This window comes from Dipodomys spectabilis, unplaced genomic scaffold, assembly GCF_019054845.1.
Source record: "Dipodomys spectabilis isolate Male_0828 unplaced genomic scaffold, ASM1905484v1 ptg000094l, whole genome shotgun sequence".
Classification (NCBI taxonomy): Eukaryota; Metazoa; Chordata; class Mammalia; order Rodentia; family Heteromyidae; genus Dipodomys; species Dipodomys spectabilis.
In genome coordinates this window covers 4,433,997-4,454,350 of record NW_024870771.1, presented here as the reverse complement: position 1 = coordinate 4,454,350, position 20,354 = coordinate 4,433,997, and the positions used below count along the sequence as shown (strand labels likewise).

General features: G+C 38.9%; 1 protein-coding gene across 2 annotated transcripts in view; it reads left to right on the top strand.

The window, feature by feature from the left end:
• Mre11 (MRE11 homolog, double strand break repair nuclease) overlaps nucleotides 1-18,684 on the top strand; it is a 62,801-nt gene extending 44,117 nt beyond the window's left edge. Inside the window, exons 16-21 of one of the 2 annotated variants that reach the window (XM_042685245.1) lie at nucleotides 516-596; nucleotides 7,383-7,441; nucleotides 13,109-13,173; nucleotides 14,774-14,849; nucleotides 15,520-15,522; nucleotides 18,014-18,684. In XM_042685245.1, coding sequence (XP_042541179.1) covers nucleotides 516-596; nucleotides 7,383-7,441; nucleotides 13,109-13,173; nucleotides 14,774-14,849; nucleotides 15,520-15,522; nucleotides 18,014-18,070 — 341 coding nt within the window. In that variant the 3' untranslated portion in view covers nucleotides 18,071-18,684. The remainder of the gene's footprint in view (nucleotides 1-515; nucleotides 597-7,382; nucleotides 7,442-13,108; nucleotides 13,174-14,773; nucleotides 14,850-15,519; nucleotides 15,523-18,013) is intronic. The other variant, XM_042685246.1, reaches the window with a different exon arrangement.
• Nucleotides 18,685-20,354: the final 1,670 nt, after the last annotated feature.

Sequence of the window (20,354 nt, the reverse complement as noted above, 5' to 3'; positions counted from 1 at the left end):
GTCTATCCCTAGGAAGATTTTCATTTGTTTCCATTGTTATTGTCCATAGGAATTTTAAGCTGGTAAAATAATGTAGTTTAAACTCTTAGGAGAGAAATCTTCCCTTTTTTTATGATGCATACTTATCATTACATTTACAGATTTTTTTTTTTCTTAAACTCTTAACTCTACATATCTACATAGATATAACCTAAAAGTCTCAGAGCTTGTCATGGTGGCACACAGTTATAATCTTGTAATCTCAGCACTCAGGAGTCTTGAGGTAGAAAGATGCTGACTTTGAGGCCAGCTCAGGCTACACAGTAAATCCCTATCTCTGAAAACCACAAAATGACACACACACACACAAAATAGTTTGAAAAATAGTAAAACTCAAGATTTTATTCTTAAATATGCTATTGGAATTTTATAAATCAGTTGTTTTGGCACAACTGTTCAGCTTTCATTTTGGCATGATGTAAAAAAGCCTTAATTGGTGATACGATTGTATACTAACTATAGTATTCTCATAACAGGCACTGGTCTGGATATTTCTACTCAAAGAAGGAGTTCAAAGGCCACTGGGTCAACATTTAGAAATATGTCTATCGTAGATGGTGAGTATGGAGTATAAATGATATATAGCAGTTACTTATAAAGTACAACATAGGAAGACTGAGGAAAGCTACATTAGTAGTGCTCATTTGTGTCTCTTGCAGCCACTGAAATTAAGATCATGGGATAGATTATTCTTTATAAGATCTTTGTCATGCATTAAAACTATTAAAGTAAGCTTTAAAAATATTCTATAGACAGGTGATGGTGGCTCACGTCTGTAATCCTATCTACTCGGGAGGCTGAGATCTGAGGATTACGGTTCAGAACCAGCCGGGGCACGAAAGTCCATGAGACTCTTACCCGTTAACCACCAGAAAACTGGAAGCCGGTGCTGTGGTACAAGTGGTAGAATGCTTGCTTTGAGCTGAAGAGCTCAGGGACAGTGCCCAGGCCCAAAGTTCAAGCCCCACGACCTAACAAAAAAAAAATTTTTTTTTTCTGTAGTTTCTTCTCACTTTGAAACAGTATAATGTTGTTTATAACATTAACAGAAGAGTTGTGAATCCATAGAAGGTGAAGAAGCTACGGAAGCAAAGAAGATGGTTGAGAAAAAGCGAAACCACACTGCTTGAAGTCAATTATCTTAGAAGACTTAGGAGCCTGCCTTTCTTCGTCATTTTCTAGATGAAGTAGCTTAGCAAAGCTGGTTTTTCTGGTTGATAAAAACTATTAATTGTACCAATAATAAGTAATATTTATAAAACAGTTAATATGTGCCTCTTATAGCTCTAGGGAGTGGATACGTAGGTACTTACATTATTCTCATTTTATAGAAAAGGGAATTGAGGCTTCAAAAGGGGAGTCACTAACCCAGCATTCAGCTGTGTAACTAGTTACACAACTAATCATTAGAACACAACTTAGATTCATCCTCAAATTCTGTGGACTACCAAGTCAATAACTGACCCACTGCATTAGTGACCAGATCAAGATGAGGTTAGAAACTTAGCTAGCTAATGGTTCTCAGTAGCTCTTTGAATTATACAGAGTAACCTAGTTTATTAACTAACAATAATCTATATAGCCTTATAATTAATATATTAGTAATATAGTAATATAATCCAGAAGATGAAGTATGCTGCCTCAAAGTTTAGTCATTTCTTTAAAGATAGTTTGCAACAGCTGACATTACAAGAAAGGACACACATATCAAACTAGCAGAGACTGCTGAGGACCTTGTTACAAAAGTTTGATTGCTATGTTTTTACTCAGGTATTATTTAGTATGTTAGAAAACTCCCTGATATCTTAACTGTGTCTTCATAAAACAGTCAGTCTTCACTGCCAGTAAGAAAGTGATGTTTAGAATGATGCTTCTTCCTGATAGTTTCAATGCAACAGCAAAGAAGGGAGGGAGATGGCAGAGGGGAGTTGTATTTAAAGGATTCAGGCTGAGTTCAAATTTTAGTTCAACATGGCACAGCTGTGCGATGTTAGTCAAGGCACTTCCTGTTGTTTACATGAAAATGGGAATTCAGTCATCTTGTACTAGATCTAAAAAAATGAACGGGGAAGAATGGATATATTAGTATGCACTTAGGAAATACTATAAAAATGAAGGAAGAGAAATATGTTGTTTTTATATTAAACCATTAAAAGTTGGAGCATGCTACCGAAAGGGTCATAGGTTACCAGTTGCCTTAGCCTAGGATGCCTTGACTTTCCTGGCTTCATTATTTTGTGTGAAGACACCAGTAGATAGAATCATTACTTAAAGTGAGTCTTTGTTAAAGTATAAGCTCTAGAGAAATGCTGCCTTTTTGTGTTGTGATGGTTATCTACTTTTAATTCAGTTTGCTGTCTTTGGTGTTCTTCTGTTTTGCTGTCATAAATCTAAATATGTATTCTTTTTGTGGGGTAGGGTAGTACTGGAGATTGAACTCAGGGCCTTGAACATTTGCTTGACTTGGTTGTGCAGAGCTGGTGCACTATCCTGGAGCCATGCCTCCAGTTTGGCATTTTGCTGGTTAATTGGAAATGAAGTCTTCAAGACTTGTCTGCCCCAGCTGGCCTAAAACCATTATCCTCATGGTTCAGAGCCAGCCTGGGCAGGAAAGTCTGTGAGACTCTTATGTCCAATGAGCTACCAGGAAACTAGAAGTGAGTTGTGACTCAAAGTGGTAGAGCACTAAGCCTGTGCCAAGAGCTCAGGGACAGCATCCAGACCCCAAGTTGGAGCCCCTATGACTGACAGAAAAAAAACACGATCCTCCAGAACTCAGGTACCTCAGTATCCAGGCCTGAGTCACCAGCACCTGAGTAATATTGTATTTCTTTTTTAAATCATGCTTTAGGATTTATTGGCTTTCATAAATCTGTGAATTAGTATCTTTCATTATTTCTAGACAATCTTTAGGTCAGATATATTACTTCTGCATTATTGTTTTACTCTCATCTGGATCTTCAGTGAAATAAATAAAACACTTTTCTTTCTGTCCTTCCAAGGCTCATAACTTCCCTTGTACTTTGTTTTTTCTTCTTGTACTAGATTTTGAATAATTAGATCTGGTCAGTCTTACAGCTCACTCATGTATTCTTAAAACTGTCTGAACTTTTTGCTTATATTTTCTGGAGGCGGTAGCATAGAACTTCTATCTAGTGTTTTAAAATAAGACCTAGTTCTTCTGGTCATTTCCTTTAAGAATTTTATGTAGCTTTTTTAGGTCTATTTAATTTGTTTACGTGTGTATGTATAGTAAAGGTACTTATTTTGTGTTCAGTCGCCACTAGGTCTGAATGTCTTTGGCCTCTTTTTGTTGTCTTTCTCCTTCATTTTTGGTTCTCATTTTGGTCATTTTGGGTGACTTAGCTCTTCCCCCGCCCTCCTCCACTCTCCCTACCCCACCTCCTCTCTGCTTAGCTTTTGACCCTAGAAAATACTAGTAGAAATAATCTGACATCTTTGATAAAACTCTTTCTCTAGAGAAGGTTCCTCTTTGTTTCCTCAGGCTTCTAGAGCACCTCAAATCTTAAACTCTTTTCAGCTAAATGTGTAACTTGAGGGCTGTCTGAGCCATTCTGATGCTGTGTGCCTCTTTACCACTGATGTTCTTGTTAGCTTTTGTGGTTCCAGTTTATGATAGTGAGGAAACAGATTGTACTTCCCATTTGGGGAATGTTCATAGTTATATGTTAGCTCTTTTCCTTTTCCTCCAAGATTCTTAAGACCAGTATTAACATTTTCTCAGAATAATAGGTATCCTAGGGAAGTGTTTGAGATAGCAGCTTGTGTTGTTTCCAGCAGAAGTTTTTGTCTAATTAACTTAGCCTGTCTCTAAGATGATTTAGCAATTTTGCAAGTTGGCCTAATTTTTTTAAAGTAATCATAGTCATCTATGAAAAGGACTATGTCATTAAGTCAAATTAAAACCACAGATTTTCTCAATGGTATCCTTGTACTGCCTTGTGAAGCAGCATCGGGAAGAACATAGCTCTGGAGTCGGACTTGGATGGGTGCAGTCAGGCCAGCTCTTCACCTGCTGGCAGTGCACTCACACTATAAAGAAGAGCAGTGCCTGGCACAGGCCCATGCCATTAGGTTGCAGAGGAAGACTGAGTGAAAGGTTATTTATAAGAAAATGTAGCATTACTATAAGGGCTTGATTCTAAAGACAAAGATTAGCATCAAAGCTCCTTAACCAGTTGTGTATCTCTCAGCAGGCTAGTTTAGCTTTCCATCTGCATTTCAGTCACATATAAGATGGGGTAGTGATTGCTTCTACTTCACCTTTGCCTGGTTATGTTGAAGAGTACTGAGAAAAGATGACTGTGAGGTACCTGATATTATGTGCATATAGATTAAGCCCTGACTAAAGATAAACTGGTTATTAAATAAGCCTCAGCTATAAAATAGGAGCCTTCACAGAATAGTTAATAGTGAATTTTTAAGCATTTAGAATGTTGACCATAGCACGTAGTATAACTCAGTAGGTGATTACTACAATTAGTATTAGTCACAGTTTTATTTTATTTTATTTATTTATTTATTTATTTGGGTCCGGTCGTGGGGCCTGAACTCTGGGCCTGGGTACTGTCCCTCAGCTCTTCAGCTCAAGGCTAGCACTCTACCACTTGAGCCACAGCACCACTTCCGGCTTTTTTCTGTTTGCTTTATGTGGTGCTGAGGAATCGAACCCAGGGCCTCAGGTTTGCAAGGCAAGCACTCTACCACTGAGCCACCTTTCCAGCCCCTAGTCACAGTTTTATAATCTGTGCAGGCAGTTGGGGAGCTGTGAGTGTGGGGTATGTATTTACTAAAGATCACACCTAGGCCTTATATACACTAGTTAAGCTCTTGGTCATTGAACTATACCTCCAGCCCAAGATATATATATCACTGGTTTAAGTTTTATTACTCCTGATATGGAGCCTTTTTTTGGGGGGGGGGGGGGTGTCGTGAGGCTTGAACTCTGGGCTTGTGCGCTGTTCCTGCACTCTCCAGCTCAAGGCAAGCACTCTATCGCTTGAGCCACAGCGCCACTTCAGTTTTCTAGTGGTTTATTGGAGATAAAAGTCTCACAGACTTTCCTCCCAGGCTGGCTTTGAACTGTGATCTCAGATCTCAGCCTCCTGAGTAGCTAGGATTACAGGCGTGAGCCACTGGCGCCCGACAATATTGAGCCTTTTAATGAAAAGAAGAAATTATTTTTTGAATGGGTGAGATATTTTTTTCAACTCTAACAAATTAAAGACCACAAGATGCGCTGCGAAGGTGGCTCAATGGTAGAGCACTTGCCTTGCATGCGTGAGGCCCTGGGTTCAATTCCTCAGCACCACATAAGCAAAAAGAAAAAAGCCGGAAGTGGCACTGTGGCTCAAGTGGTAGAGCGCTAGCCTTGAGCTGAAGAGCTGAGGGACAGCGCCCAGGCCCAGAGATCAGGCCCCATGACCGGACCCCCCCCCCCCCCCCCAAAAAAAAAAAACCCCACAAGATGTCGCTTCTAGACATCCATTATAAATGGAAGAGTGAAGACAAAAACCACATTCTGTTGTAGCAAGTTCTTTGTAATATGGGGATTTATTTATGCACTGAGATTTTGTTGGGAAAAGTGGAGCTTAGATTTTTTGCCAGGAACAGTTACAAGTAAGAGTTGATAGCCCCAATTTTTCCATTGAAGATAGCAAGCAGAGGACAGTGGCTGACCTAACAAATTATGTCTTTGGCTACTTCCTTTGTGTATGATTTACTCTTGTGCATCTCACCACTGCTGCTGCTGCATTCCTGAGCTCCACTTATAACTCCATACATGAGAATGCTTGCTTCTTGCTAGGCTCTTTCTAAAGCATTGCAGCAGTACCTCTATCAGCAGTTTTCCACATAGGATATTACCACTATTTTACACATAAGGAAATTAAAATTTAAAGAAGCCAAGAAATTTGGCCAGGAAGTGGCGCTGTAGCTCAAGTGGTAGAGCGCTCGCCTTGAGCTGAAGAGCTGAGGGACAGCGCCCAGGCCCAGAGTTCAAGGCCCACGACCGACCAAAAAAAAAAAGAAAGAAATTTGGCCATACTCATTTAGCCAGTCATACATAATAAATTGCCTTCCTATCAAAAGATAATGCTTATTTGTTGATAAATTATTTATTTTACAAGCATTCATTTATCTTTTGCTAACCACTACAGATTTCTTGTCCAGGTTTGAGGGCATAATGGACAAGAATTGTATTATTGAACAGAAATATCCTTTACAAGTTTAATGTTCACTGGCTTTTCTGTTCATTTGTTCTTTCTGGCCTTTAGGATGATAGGTGAAACCAGTTGTTGAGAGAGCAGATAAGAATTTTGTTTCTACTTTTAATCTCTTCTCTCAGATAGACATAAGAATTCGTAGTTGGAAGAATAAACACATAATAAATTTAATCTAGGTAGAAAGAGGCCTGAGCTCTTCTACCTAGGAGAATTTTGGATTTGAGGGTGTTTCATTCAGATTAGATTTGTCTTTGGGGAAATGTTTGATATTAACAAACTATCAAGGTTAGGCAAAAATAAACCTTCAAATTAGGTGTTTGAAATTTATTTTAAGTTTGATCTCAAGAAAACAAGTGAAAAGATAAAAAGTTTCTAACCATGTTAAAAGTATGGACTCAAAGAAAATTTGATTGTGGAATAAAAGACATTCTGGTGTGTGTGTGTGAGAGAGAAAGAGTGAGAGAGAGAATTAATTGCCTTGGCACTGTCATTGAGGGAAACTCCACTTATGGCATTTTGCTGGTAAATTAGATAAGAGTCTCATGGACTTCCTTCCCAGGCTAGCTTCAAACCATATCTTCAGATCCCAGCCTTCTCAGTAGCTAGGATTATAGGTTTGAGCCACTAACACCCAGCCAGAAGACATGCTGTTTTATAGTAATCTTTTCTGATATATTTAAATATTGACTGTGGCTTCCAAGGTAGAGAAAGTTAATAATGCAGCCAAAGAAAAATCTCATCAGCTACAAAGAAGGAAGGGATTAGGACACTTTACTTCTAATTTAATTGTTCAGATGATCAGATTTTATCTTTCAGGTATTTTTTATACATTGTATATTGTGTGACGTATTATGAATACTGCTTGTTTCTATATTTGCATGAGCTGGGACAGCATGAGATTGACAAGTAGGCTTTTGAGTTATTTGGACATGTTAACTCCATTTCCCTTCAAATTGAAAAAATGTAAATGGTTTTATAATTGATTATCATGAATTTTTGCAAATAGGACTTCAAAATTGTTAAGCTAAACAAATGTGCAGATTTTTTCTAGGTAATTTTAAAAAGTACCTAATGGGTATTTCATCTTTTTCATTCTAGCTTTCAAATCTGCAAGACAGCAACCCTCTCGAAATGTTGCTACTAAAAGTTATTCAGAGGTAAAAAGAAAAAGTTTATAGTTCTGTTTTAATTTGTTTTCTGTTATAAATTCTTTAATTTACAGAGTAAATAGGAAAGCATGTTTACCATTAAAACTGGACAGAACTTAAGCATTTATTTATAAACTTCTAAGAGTTGTTTCTCTCTTTTAAAAATAACAATTTATATTGTTAGAAATCCATTAATTTTGTATATATAATATACTTAGGGACAGCAAAAATGAATCAAACAGCCTGACACTGGTGGCTTATGCCTGTAATCTAGCTGCTCAGGCTGGTAGGAAAGTCTATGAGACTCATCTCCAATTAGGCACCAAAAAAAAGCCAAAAGTTAGAGCTGTGGCTGAAGCGGTAAGCGGTAAGATTGCTCGCCTTGAGCAAAACAGAAGCTCAGGCCCTGAGTTCAATCTCCAGGATTGGTACGTACACACACACACACACTTTTTATAGTTCTCATTAAATAGTTCTTTTACATCTTTGGTTAGGTTAATTCCTAAATATTTTATTTTTTGGGAGGTTATTGTGAATGGGGTTGCTCCCTTTATTTCCCTCTCTTCCTGTGCGTTATCAGTGTATAGGAAGGCGACTGATTTTTGTGGGTTTATTTTGTATCCTGCTATTTTGCCGAAGTGACTTATGATTTCTAAAAGTTTGGGGATGGAGTTTTTGGGATCGTGGAGGTATAGTATCATGTCGTCTGCAAAAAGGGATAGTTTCACTTCTTCTTTCCCTATGCGGATCCCTTTAATGTCTTCTTCTTGCCTTATTGCCCTGGCTAAGGGTTCTAGGACTATGTTGAAGAGGAGTGGAGACAGTGGACATCCTTGCCTTGTTCCTGTTTTTAGGAGGATTGGTTGTAGCTTTTCCCCATTAAGTATAATATTGGCTATTGGTCTGTCATAAATGGCTTTTATTGTTTTTAGAAATGTTCCTTCTATTCCTATTTTCTCCAGAGCTTTTAGCATGAATGAATGTTGAATTTTATCAAAGGCCTTTTCTGCATCTGTGGCGATAATCATGTGATTCTTGACCTTGGCTCTGTTGATATGCTGGATTACATTTATTGACTTACGTATGTTAAACCATCCCTGTGTCTCTGGGATGAAGCCTACCTGATCATAGTGTATTATTTTTTTTAATGTGTTTCTGGATTCTGTTAGCTAGAATCTTGTTAAGGATCTTTGCATCTGTGTTCATCAAGGAGATTGGCCTGTAATTCTCCTTTTTGGTTGGGTCTTTGCCTGGTTTGGGGATGAGTGTGATATTGGCTTCGTAGAATGAGTTTGGGATAGCTCCCTCCTTCTCTGTTTCTCTGAAGAGCTTGAGGAGTATGGGTATTAGTTCTTCTTTAAAGGTCTTATAGAATTCTGCTGTGAATCCATCTGGTCCTGGGCTTTTTTTTGTTGGAAGACTTTTGATAGCTTCCTGTATCTCATTATAGGATATTGGCTTATTTAATTGGTTAACTTCTTCTTTGCTCAGTTTGGGTAACTTGTATTTCTCTAAAAATGCATCCATTTCCGCCAGATTTTCTTCCTTTAGAGAGTATAGCTTTTGAAAGTAGTCTGTTAGAATTGTTTGGATATCTTGGGTACGTGTTGTGATGTTTCCCGTGGCATCCCAAATCCTATTAATATGGGTTTCCTCTCTTCTTTTTTTAATTAATCTTGCCAACGGGCCATCAATTTTGTTTATTTTTTCAAAGAACCAGCTTTTTGTTTGGTTTATTTTGGTTATGGTTTTCTGATTTTCTAATTGGTTAATCTCTGCTCTCAATTTGGTTATCTGGCTTCGTCTAGTAGCTTTAGGTCCCATTTTTTCTTGTTTTTCTAGCTGTTTTGGTTGCAACATGAGATTATTTACTTGGTCTGTCTCCATTCTCTTGATGTGGGCACTGAGGGCAATAAATTTGCCCCTCAGGACTGCTTTTGCTGTGTCCCACAAGTTTCTTTGTGAGGTGTTTTCATTTTCATTGAGTTGTAGGAAATGCTTTATTTCTTCTCTGATCTCTTCTGTTACCCAGGCCTTGTTAAGGAGTGTGCTGTTCAATTTCCATGTATTAGAGAAATTTCTGCGGTATGCTTTGTTATTGAGAGCTAGCTTGATTCCACTGTGGTCAGATAGGATACAGGGGATTATGTCGATCCCTTTGTATTTGCTTAAGTTCCTTGAATGAACTATGATATGGTCTATTTTGGAGAAAGTTCCATGAGCTGCTGAGAAGAATGTGTACTGTGTTGTTTTAGGGTGAAATACTCGGTAGATGTCAGTTAATTCCGCTTGAAGTATGGCCTCACTTAATTCGGTAGCTTCTTTGCCAATCCTCTGGTTGGTAGACCTGTCCTTTGGTGAGAGTGGCGTGTTAAAGTCTCCTAGTATTATCGTATTGGGATCTATTTTATTCTGTAAGTTTGAGAGCATTTGTTTAACATATCTGGGTGCACCGATATTTGGGGCATATAAGTTGATGATGGTTATATCCTCCTCTTGGATTGTTCCCTTTATTAATATGTAGTGTCCGTCCTTGTCTTTCTGTACTGATTTTAATGAAAAGTTTATTTTGTCAGATATCAGGATAGCTACACCTGCTTTCTTATTGGGGGAATTTGATTGGTAGATCCTTTTCCACCCCTTCACTCTGAGTTTGTTTGTATGTTTGGCTGAGAGGTGGGTCTCCTGAAGGCAACAGATGGATGGGTCTTGTTTTCTGATCCAGTCCTCAGTTCGTTTTCTTTTAATTGGCGAATTCAGCCCATTTATATTAAGAGAAAGTATAGAGAGATGCATTGTTGTCCCTGCCATTCCGTTTTCCTAAGTTTTTCTTCTTTCCTTTCCTCCTGTGCTTGCTCAGTTAGACTTTGAGTAATGCCTGTTTGGGGCAGGTCCCAGTTCCTGGTTGCTTTCTTCAGGTTGTGTCCCCCCTCTTAGAATTCTTTGTAATGCTGGCTTAATGTTTATGTATTCATTTAGTTTTTCTTTGCTATTAAAAGTTTTCAGTTCTCCATCGAATGTGAATGCTAGCTTTGCCGGGTATATCAGTCTGGGTTGGCAGTTATTGGCTCTCAGGGCTCGTATGGTGCTTTCCCAGGCTTTTCTTGCATTCATTGTTTGTGTGGAGAGATCTGCAGTGATTCTAATTTTTTTCCCGTTGTAGTATAGCTCCTTCTTCATTTTTGCTGCATGCAGGATTGTTTCCTTCTTATTCAGATCCATCATTTTTACTATAATGTGTCTAGAAGTGTTTCTCCTGGGATCTTGCTTGTTGGGTGTTCAATAAGCTTTTGTGATGTAGTTAAGATGGTCGTTTTTGAGGTGGGGAAAATTTTCATTGACTATCTTGTTAAATAGGTGCTGCATTCCCTTGCTCTGGAATTCCTCACCTTCGTCCACTCCGATTATGCGAAGGTTAAATTTTTTAGCATTATCTGCTTGCTCTTGAATTTCCCTTTGGTTTAATTTGAGTGATTTTTCCATATCTGTCACTTTTTGGTCCAGTTGGTGTATTCTGTCTTCTGTATCTGACACTCTACCTTCCATTTCATTCACTCTGTTGACCATGGCTTCTATTGTGGTTTGCATGGTGGAAATGGATCCCTTTATGGATTCAATGTTGGTTCTCAGAGTACTGATCTCACCTCTCAATGAGGTGAGATCAGTATGCATTACCTCTAATTTGGCGTTTATCTCACTTCTTACTGAGGTTTGTGCAGCTTCTATTTTTGCATCCAATTTTTGTTTGATATCCTGTATATCTTTTGATAGTTCATCCTTGTGCTCTTTCAATTTCTGATCCATTTCTCGCTTTATTTCTTGAGTCATTGCCTCCAGCAACCCTTGGATGTAGTTTTTGTCTTCCATTCCTGCTTTGCTCCCACTGGGGCTCTCCCCTGTGTGGCTGCTGGCTTTTGAGGTGAGCTTGCTGTCCTGGGTAGTGGTAAACCTTGCGATTTTTCTCTGTGATTTTTGCATGGGGGTTCAGGAGACTGCTCTTCAATCTTGTTTTGGTGTGTCTGTCTTTGCTTGGTTGCTGATTCTGTATTGGTAGAGAGAGTCTGTGCCTGATCTGGATTCTGTTGGGAGCCTATTTCCAGCTGCTATTCTGACTTACTTAGGATTCTCAGCTCTCTGCTGTAGCAATTCCCGCCTTTGGAAGGGTTGAGCAGCCTAGACTGCTTGTGTTTGCTCCTGCGGGTGCTCTTGGGAAGATCAGATGCTCTGGATGCACTCTCCCAAATACTGGAGTCTGCTATGGGCTCCTGATGTGTTTTTGTTTGTTTGTTTTGGGCTGGTTGTGGGCTTGAACTCTAGGTTTGGGTGCTGTCCCTCAGCTCTTCAGCTCAGGGCTGGCACCCTACCATTTGAGCCACAGCCCCACTTCTGACTCTTTTTGCTTTCTTCAGGCGCCGGTCCCCTGGCCTGGTTCCGGCCCCAGCCTGGAGCGCGCTCGTTAGGCCTGTGATAATGTGTATACCACCTAGGTTATGCAGCCTGGAGGACACAGTTCAAATTTCTTCTACTGTTGATAGTCTTGACCCAGGGGCGCTGTTCCTGGCTTGGGCATTTAAGCTCCCTTCCAGGGACGCTCTTGCTCTGGCCTGGCCAGCAGAGTGTGCTCCACCGGCTGGTGGAGCTCTCGAACAGTTCCCAGTTTTAGTGGGTCCTGTGGTCCGGGTGTTGGGGTAGGGAGTCTAGGTCAGGGTCTGGGGATTCCCTCCAGCTCTGGTCTCCCTTGATGGATTCCCTGTCCCCTGATGGGTACTCACCCTGTAGGTCGTCAGTTGTTGTTGCAGTCCGTCAGTTGTTGTTGCAGTCCGAGTTCAGTTGGGGTGGTTGCGGGCTGGGTTGGGCGGCCCCCCGCCAGGTAGTTGCGATCGCGATTGGGCGGGTGGTCTGCGGACAGGTCCCTTTGTCGTGCTGCTGGTGCAGGGCGGCTTTGGCGGGATGGAGCCTCTCCGCTCCGGTGGAGAGTGAGGGGTGGGGGTGGGATCCTCGTGGAGACTCCCGGCTGGTAGGTTTCTCTGTTCCTTGGGATCCGGTGTTCTGCAATCCGGTACCTGGTGATCTGCAAGCAGCCCCCTGTGTCTCTGTGGCTCCGGCAGCCCCCGCTGGGCCGGCTGGCCGGCGGCTTGGCGCACTGCGCGCGGCCAGTAAAGGTTGGGGGAGGGGTCTTCGCTCTTCTCTGTTCTGAAATTCTTCTTTTCCTCTCTTTCTTTTTTTGTTATTTTCCACCTCTGGTTTTTCTCTGAGTGTTCGTCTTTTTGTTGTTGTCGGTCTCTTGGGGAGATTAAACGTTGGAACTCGAACTCTCGTTTTGGTTGGAGAGAGCTGTGGCGTTTCCCTACTGCCCCATCGCCATCTTGGTCCCCCCACTCCCTAATCTGTGTTTCTTTAAGGACCAAGGCTCCTGTGATGTGCAGGGGAGATAGGAGCTAAGAAATGAAGTGGAGAATATCTTTTGTGAAGGAAGGAATTTGGATGGAGACATCAGGCTAGGTTTAGTTTAAAAATTTGTTGCTTAGTGTAGTTTCTGGCTCATTTTTTGTAACTCTTGTATATAAAAGTTACAGAGAGAGAGACCACTTAAAGATTCAGTTATTTAATTTTTTTTTATTCAGGTGTTGAATTTCCAAAGCCTGTGCTTTATTTTGTTTACTTTCCTTCTCTTAGATGATTGAAGTGGATGAATCTGATGAGGAAGAAAACAGTCTTCCTACCACAGGAGCAGATAAAAGGTAGGCCAGAAACTTCCTGAAAAAACCAAAAAATTGAAATGAAAAACAATAGACTAGTTTGTAAAGTCGATGGATTGTTACTGCAAGTATTTTCAATGAGAACCTATAATTCATTTCCTTTTGTTTTTATTTCACATTGATTTTATTGATATTATTTTGTTAATACTTGGCTTCTTTGTTCTCACTTTGTATATATCCAGTTGAGCTAATAGAAAGAGGATGATACACACACTACCTTCAAAACTGATATGCTGTTCCTTTTGTTTTGATTTTGCCTGTTGTTTTTAAGCTTGACTTGATTATTACCATTCTCTTGTATATTAGCATTTTCTATGAATAGTGTTTGACTAAAATTTGTGTTTAAAATATTTGATGGCCTTTTTATAAAATACTTTGTGTTAAAAACTTTTTGCATTAAATTAGATGTAATGAGGGCATGTTTAATAAAGTACTGCCTTCAGGCAATGTTAAATTGTACTGATGAAAAGAGTTGATATATTCAAATCCACTAAATAGTGATTGAGTCAGTCAGTACATGGGAAATTTTATCAAGCAGACACTTCATTTTGATGTGGTATGGACTCTCAGGAAAAAGCAAGGAATGTGGACTGTGGTAAAAAGAAACATTTCGGAAGATCCTTTGATTTTGTTACAGAAATGAGATTTGAAGTTGTTACAATTTTCAGAAGTAGGATGGTAATAGATACATTTTAATATAAGAAGTGTATTAGTTAAAATTTTCTTCCCTTTTTTATAGGTGAGAAAATTTAAGCACAGAGAAGTTGAGTAAGTTGTCTAGTAAATGAAAAAACTGGAATCCAAACATTCCAGAAACTTTTTCTCTTTCATAGAATTTTTTTTTTTTTTGGTCAGTTGGGCAGGGGCCCTGGGCACTGTTCTTCAGCTCTTCATCTCAAGGCTAGCATTCTACCACTTGAGCCACAGTGCCACTTCTGGCTTTTTCTGTTTATGTGGTACTGAGGAATCAAACCCAGGGCCTCATGCATGCGAGGCAAGCACTCTACCACTGAGCCACATTCCCCTCTTAGAATTTTTAATTTATTTGTACATGGGTTTCAATGCGATAACCTATAAATAGTTAGAACATACCCCAATCCAAACTGAACCCCAAAAGCCCTATTTAAAAAATGCTTTTATTTCTTTTAATATTTTTATTTTATATGTTTATGTTTGTTCAGTGGCTAGCATTGGCTTAAAAACCTGAAAGTGCTTTTTTTTTTTTTTTTTTTTTTTTTTTTATTTTGTCAGTCATGGGGCTTGAACTCTGGGCCTGGGCCCTGTCCCTCAGCTCTTCAGCTCAAGGCTAGTGCTCTACCATAGCACCACTTCCCGTTTTCTGGTGGTTTATTGGAGATAAGAGTCTCATGGACTTTCCTGCATGGACCGGCTTTGAACCCTAATCCTCAGATCTCAGCCTTCTGAGTAGCTAGGATTACAAGCATGAACCACCAGTGCTTGGCTAAAAGTGCATTTTTGATTAGGAAAAATTTCTGTTCTAGTTCACTGTCTTTGTTGTTTCTGTTGTTACTGTTTTGGTTTTTAAATTTGTTGTTTTTTAAACTTTTTTTTTTTGCCTCAGGTATTCAAGTACATCATCCAGCAAACATATGTCCCAGAGCCAAATAGCTAAAGGAGTCAATTTTGAATCAGATGAGGTAATAAATATTTTACTAAACTTTAACTGATATTTATCTGTTTATAAAATGAATATAAATACCAGTAGTTAGATGCTAAAAGTTTTTGTTGTTGTTATTGGTCAGGGGCTTTAACACAGGGCCTGGGTATGGTCCCTGAGCTTTTTTGCTGAAGTCTAGACCCACAGCACAACTTCTGATTTTCTGATTTTTTAATTGGAGATAAGAGTCTCACAGACTTTACTGCCAAGGCTGGCTTCAAACTGCTATCCCCTAATCTCAGCCTGCTGAGTAGCTTGGATTACAGGTGTGAACCACTGGGCCTGGCTCTAAAAGTTATTTTAAAAATAGCTTCACTGGTAACCTTTCTTTGAGTATTAAGTCAATAAGTAACATTTGCTGATGTCCATCAATATAATTACTTCATATAAAAGGCCTAGGGACTTTAAACATGACTTCCGCTCAACTTTTATTTAATTTTCTCTGTTAAAAGAATCAGTATTTTTTTTAGCTTCTGCCATTTATATTGCATTTATATGGAAAAATAATGGCAGTGATAATGTAAGAGTTTTTAACAAAGTGTTTATGAGGCACCCAGTCTGTGCTCCACATTGTTTTTATATTAGAAGGATCATGGTGGAGATTTTCCTATCATGGAGTGTTGAGGCATGGACCAAAATCCTCTCTCCAGGATGTGTGGGAAAAACTCCAAATCAAGATGGTTGTCTGAAGGAGACAACCATAAAATCTCAACTAGAATGAGGAAGAATAGAAAGAAGTAGAATCAAACTTTTTATCTTTCCTTTATTAATTTTTTGAATTAAGTTATATAACTGAAAGCTACTGGTGTTTCTCTTTCTAAGGCTGTCAACGAAAGCAAGGAATTTCTAAGTTTTTGTTACGTGCTTAAAGGTGTTTTCCTTTGGCCTATGACCTCCTTCACTACAAGGATATTTCCTTGTAGCTGGGAAGGTGGCTCAGTGGTAGAGCACTTGCCTTGCATGCATGAGGCCCTGGATTCGATTCCTCAGCACCACATAAGCAAAAAGAAAAAAGCCGGAAGTGGTGCTGTGGCTCAAGTGGTAGAGCGCTAGCCTTGAGCTGAAGAGCTGAGGGACAGCGCCCAGGTCCAGAGTTCAGACCCCACGACCGGATCCCCACCCCCCAAAAAAGAAAATATCCTTGTAGTAAACACGTGTAACATAAAATGATCTTCACCTTTTTTCCAGCTTTTTTCTTTTTGCTTATGTAGTGCTGAGGAATTGAACCCAGGGCCTTGAGCTTGCAAGGCAAGCGCTCTACCACTGAGCCACCTTCTCAGCCTGATCTTCACCATTTTTAAGTGCACAATACAGTAGTATAAATATATTTACATTATTATAAAACAGGTCTCTAACTTTTTGTCTTACAAGACTGAAAATCTGTATCCTTTTTATCCCTTAAACAAATCAATATTTCCTTTTTTCTTTTCTCCTTAGCCTTTGTAGTTACCATTTCTCACTACTTTCTTTGCCTATGTATTTTTCTACTCTAGATACTTGAAGTATTCACAGGTTTATCATGTTGTGGCATGGAGCTTAGCTCTTTTCTTTTGAGCCTCTCCATGAATATGACAACAGTAACTGGGGAAGGTTTGCTATAGCTCATGATACAAAGAAAAATGACAGCAAGAGCTGTCCACCTGTTGCATGCTAACCTGTCTCATGCTAGCATGTACTTAGGTGTTAAAGTTCTGCTTCATCGAGGCCCAGAAATTCTGGAATCCAGCACCTATGAATGCTGAAAACATGGCCCAACACAATTCATTCCTCCTTCAGGCTGTTTATTGCAGGTGTTTCAAGAGAAAAAAAGCTGTCAGTGCAGAAGGAAAAAATGTGATGATATATATCCTAAACCACAAGTCGCAGATTTGTAAGATGAACAGATAAAGATATCCAGTGTTTAACATGAATCTGTCATTAATAAAATCTGCATTGTATTTGCAATGAGTATGGTTTAGATTTGATTGTCACAAATACATAAAAGATGTAACTTTGTGAACTGATGGATATGTTAATTAGCTTGACTGTAGTAACAATTTTGCTGTCTATGTATTTCATAGTATCATATTGTATATCTTAAGTACACAGCATAAAATTTCATTTTAATAGCTAAAAAAATCTTAAGGAAAAGCATGATTAGCAAGTTCTTTTCATCTTTATTTTGGAATTATCTTAAAACTATAGTTTGGGCTTATCTGAGGCTTTTCATTCTAAAATTAATTAATGTATGTGATATTCCTACTTATTCTTACCATGCATATAACTTGGCACACCTGTTTGGAAACTCAATCAGTCTGAGAGTGCCATCAATTCGTGACAGTTAACAGAGGACAGATAAACAATCATAGCTGCTTTGGAGTCAGAACTTCTGTATGTGGCTTTACTATTTTTGTCTGACTTTCCAGAAAAGAAGACATTTGTAATATAATGTAAATGAGGGAAAACAAACTATTCACAAACCAATTAAATATGGCTTGAGGTACACCTTTTTTCCTGGCTTACCTACACCTTATTTATCTTTTTTTTTTTTATCAGTTGTGGGGCTTGATCTCTGGGCTTGGGCTCTGACCCTGTGCTCTTAAGCTCAAGGCAAGTGCTCTACCACTTGAGCCACAATGCCACTTCCAGTTTTCTAGTGGTTTATTGGAGATAAGAGTCTCACAGTCTCTCCTGCCCGGGCTGGCTTTGAACCGCGATCCTCAGATCTCAGCCTCCTGAGTAGCTAGGATTACAGGCGTGAGCCACGGCACCTGTCTCTCATTTATCTTTATTAAGATTAATAACTGGGGGAAATGAATGTGTATATATTATTGATATGTGTATTATGTATATACACACATAGGTATATAACTTAAGAAGTCTTTATTTTGGGGCATAGTGATGTAGTCCTAACATTTGGGAGGTAGAACTGTTTGTTCAAGGCTACAGAGTGAGTCCAAGAATATAACAGGCTATCTAGCATGTATCTGTCTAAATAAATAAATAAAATAATTAAAAACATTTAATTGAATTTATATTTCACACTTATAAAGGAATGTAAAAATTAAATCTGTCCCTGTGATTCACTGATATTTTAGCATAATAAGTTCTTGTTTCAATAAAGTAAGGAGGAGTCACTGACTTAATATTTATATATTATTTCAGGATGATGATGATGATCCTTTTATGAACGTCAGTTCTTTAAGAAGAAACAGAAGATGATATATTTAATGAAAGCCAGACATTTTCAGGATACAGGAAAAAAATGGAAATGTTGTAAGAAGATTTTACAGTTAGAGATGTTTTAAACGTCTCTAATTTGTTAACTTGAGGAATTTGCAAGATTGAATAGAGAACCTAATGTATAAGAGTTTATATTTTCATATACTATTTCCTGAACATAATTCCATTATTTACATATTTCCTAGTTTACGGAAATAAAATCAATATAGGTTCTCTAGTATTTTATTTTTTTTCTTTTTTAGAATGTTGTTCTTGCTAGACAAGCACTTTTCCTCTGAGCTACATCCCAGCCCTCTTCATTTTTTTAAATGTAGTTGTTAACATTGTTAAGAATGTTGTATAAAATTTAGAACATTATATTCCTGATATAGTAATGTATATTCTAATAAAAGCTTTGCTTAAATGCTGTTTTTAAGGAAGGATTAAAATGCAACATTATACATTTATGCTTTATGATAAGGGTTTTCATTATCTTAATATTACATTAATCAGAGTTGAAAGGAAGAACTTACAAAATTTAACCTCTTCATAATTTTTAATATTTTCTGAGAGGTTCTGGATTATGTGAAATTAAAACCTTGTATATGCCTTGATTGTTGTCGTATTTCCTGTACTTGCAGCCTCACAGATTTTGAGTGATTAGAAGTACCTTGTATTTTTTTTTTTTTTTTTTTTTTTTGTCGGTCGTGGGGCTTGAACTCTGGGCCTGGGCGCTGTCCCTCAGCTCTTCAGCTCAAGGCGAGCGCTCTACCACTTGAGCTACAGCGCCACTTCCGGTTTTCTGGTGGTTTATTGGAGATAGGAGTCTCACGGTCTCTCCTGCCCGGGCTGGCTTTGAACCGCGATCCTCAGATCTCAGCCTCCTGAGTAGCTAGGATTACAGGCGTGAGCCACCAGCGCCCGGCAGTACCTTGTATTTTAATGAAAAGTTCTTGTTAGAGGAAGGAAGGGTTTTTCATTTTATTTGTGGCAAAGACTCAGATTGAATGGTAATAATTTTCTCCATCTACTTTTAGGAAGAAAGAGGTTAAGAAAATTATACATTTTTAGGAAGTGGTACTGTGGCTCAAGTGATAGAGTGCTAACCTCTACCTCCTCCCCCCCCCAAAAAAAAAGTATATTTTCTTTTTATTTTGTCATGTGGGGCTTGAACGCTGAGCCTGGACACTGTCCCTGAGCTCTTCAGCGCAAGGCTAGTGTTCTACCACTTGAGCCACAATGCCACTTCTGGTTTTTTGGTGGTTAATTGGAGGTAAGAGTCTCACGGACTTTCCTGCTTGTGCTGAACCACGATCCTCAGATGTCAGCCTCCTGAGTAGCTAGGATTAGAGGCATGAACCACCAGTGCCTGAGGAAAATGATACATTTTTAAAATATTGAAGAACTTTTTTTGTTGGGGGGGGTCCAGTCGTGGAGCCTGAAATCTGGGCCTGGACACTGTCCCTCAGCTCTTCAGCTCAAAGCTAGCACTCTACCACTTGAGCCACAGCGCCACTTCTGGCTGTTTTATTTTTCTGCTTATGTGGTACTGAGGAATCGAACCCAGGGCCTCATGCTTGCAAGGCAAGCGCTCTACCACTGAGCCACATTCCCAGCCCCTGAAGAACTTTTTAAAACCTAAATGTTATTGTATTAGATTAAATCACAGAAATATAACTTCTCTGGAATATAATTTCCAAGTTTTCTTGCCAGTAGTACTTTATTTTAACTTTGGTTCCTGAATGGACAGTCCTAGAAATCTCAGTCAAAGAACTCATGTTATGTTTATATTTTCTTATTTGAAGGAGGAAGTAAACATGTTGCCTCTTCAGATTTTTTTTTTTTTTTTTGGTTGATTGTGGTTGATTGAACAGCCCAGGTGTTGTCCTCAGCTCTTTAGCTCAATACTATGCTATACTACTTGAGCCACAGTACCACTTCTGGTTTTCTGGTAGTTTATTGGAGATAAGACCATCAAAATAATTTGGATTTGTCCAGTTTCAAGAAAGAGCATTTGCATAGTGGCTATGGTGTTAGACTTATTTTAGAAATGGTCCAAGTCAGCTAAATGTAGTAATCCCAGAATTTGGGAGGCAGAAGGTTTGTGAGTTCAAAACCACACAGTAATACCTTGTCCCCCCAAAAAAGAAAAGAAATGGCCCCAGTCAAAAATTACAGTGTAACATGGTAAGGCATTTAGAACTGTTTCTAACCGTGAGCATAGGATTGTTTTAGCAAGCAGCCTTCATTAATTTCAAAAAAGGCAGTGTCTCTTCAAATACTC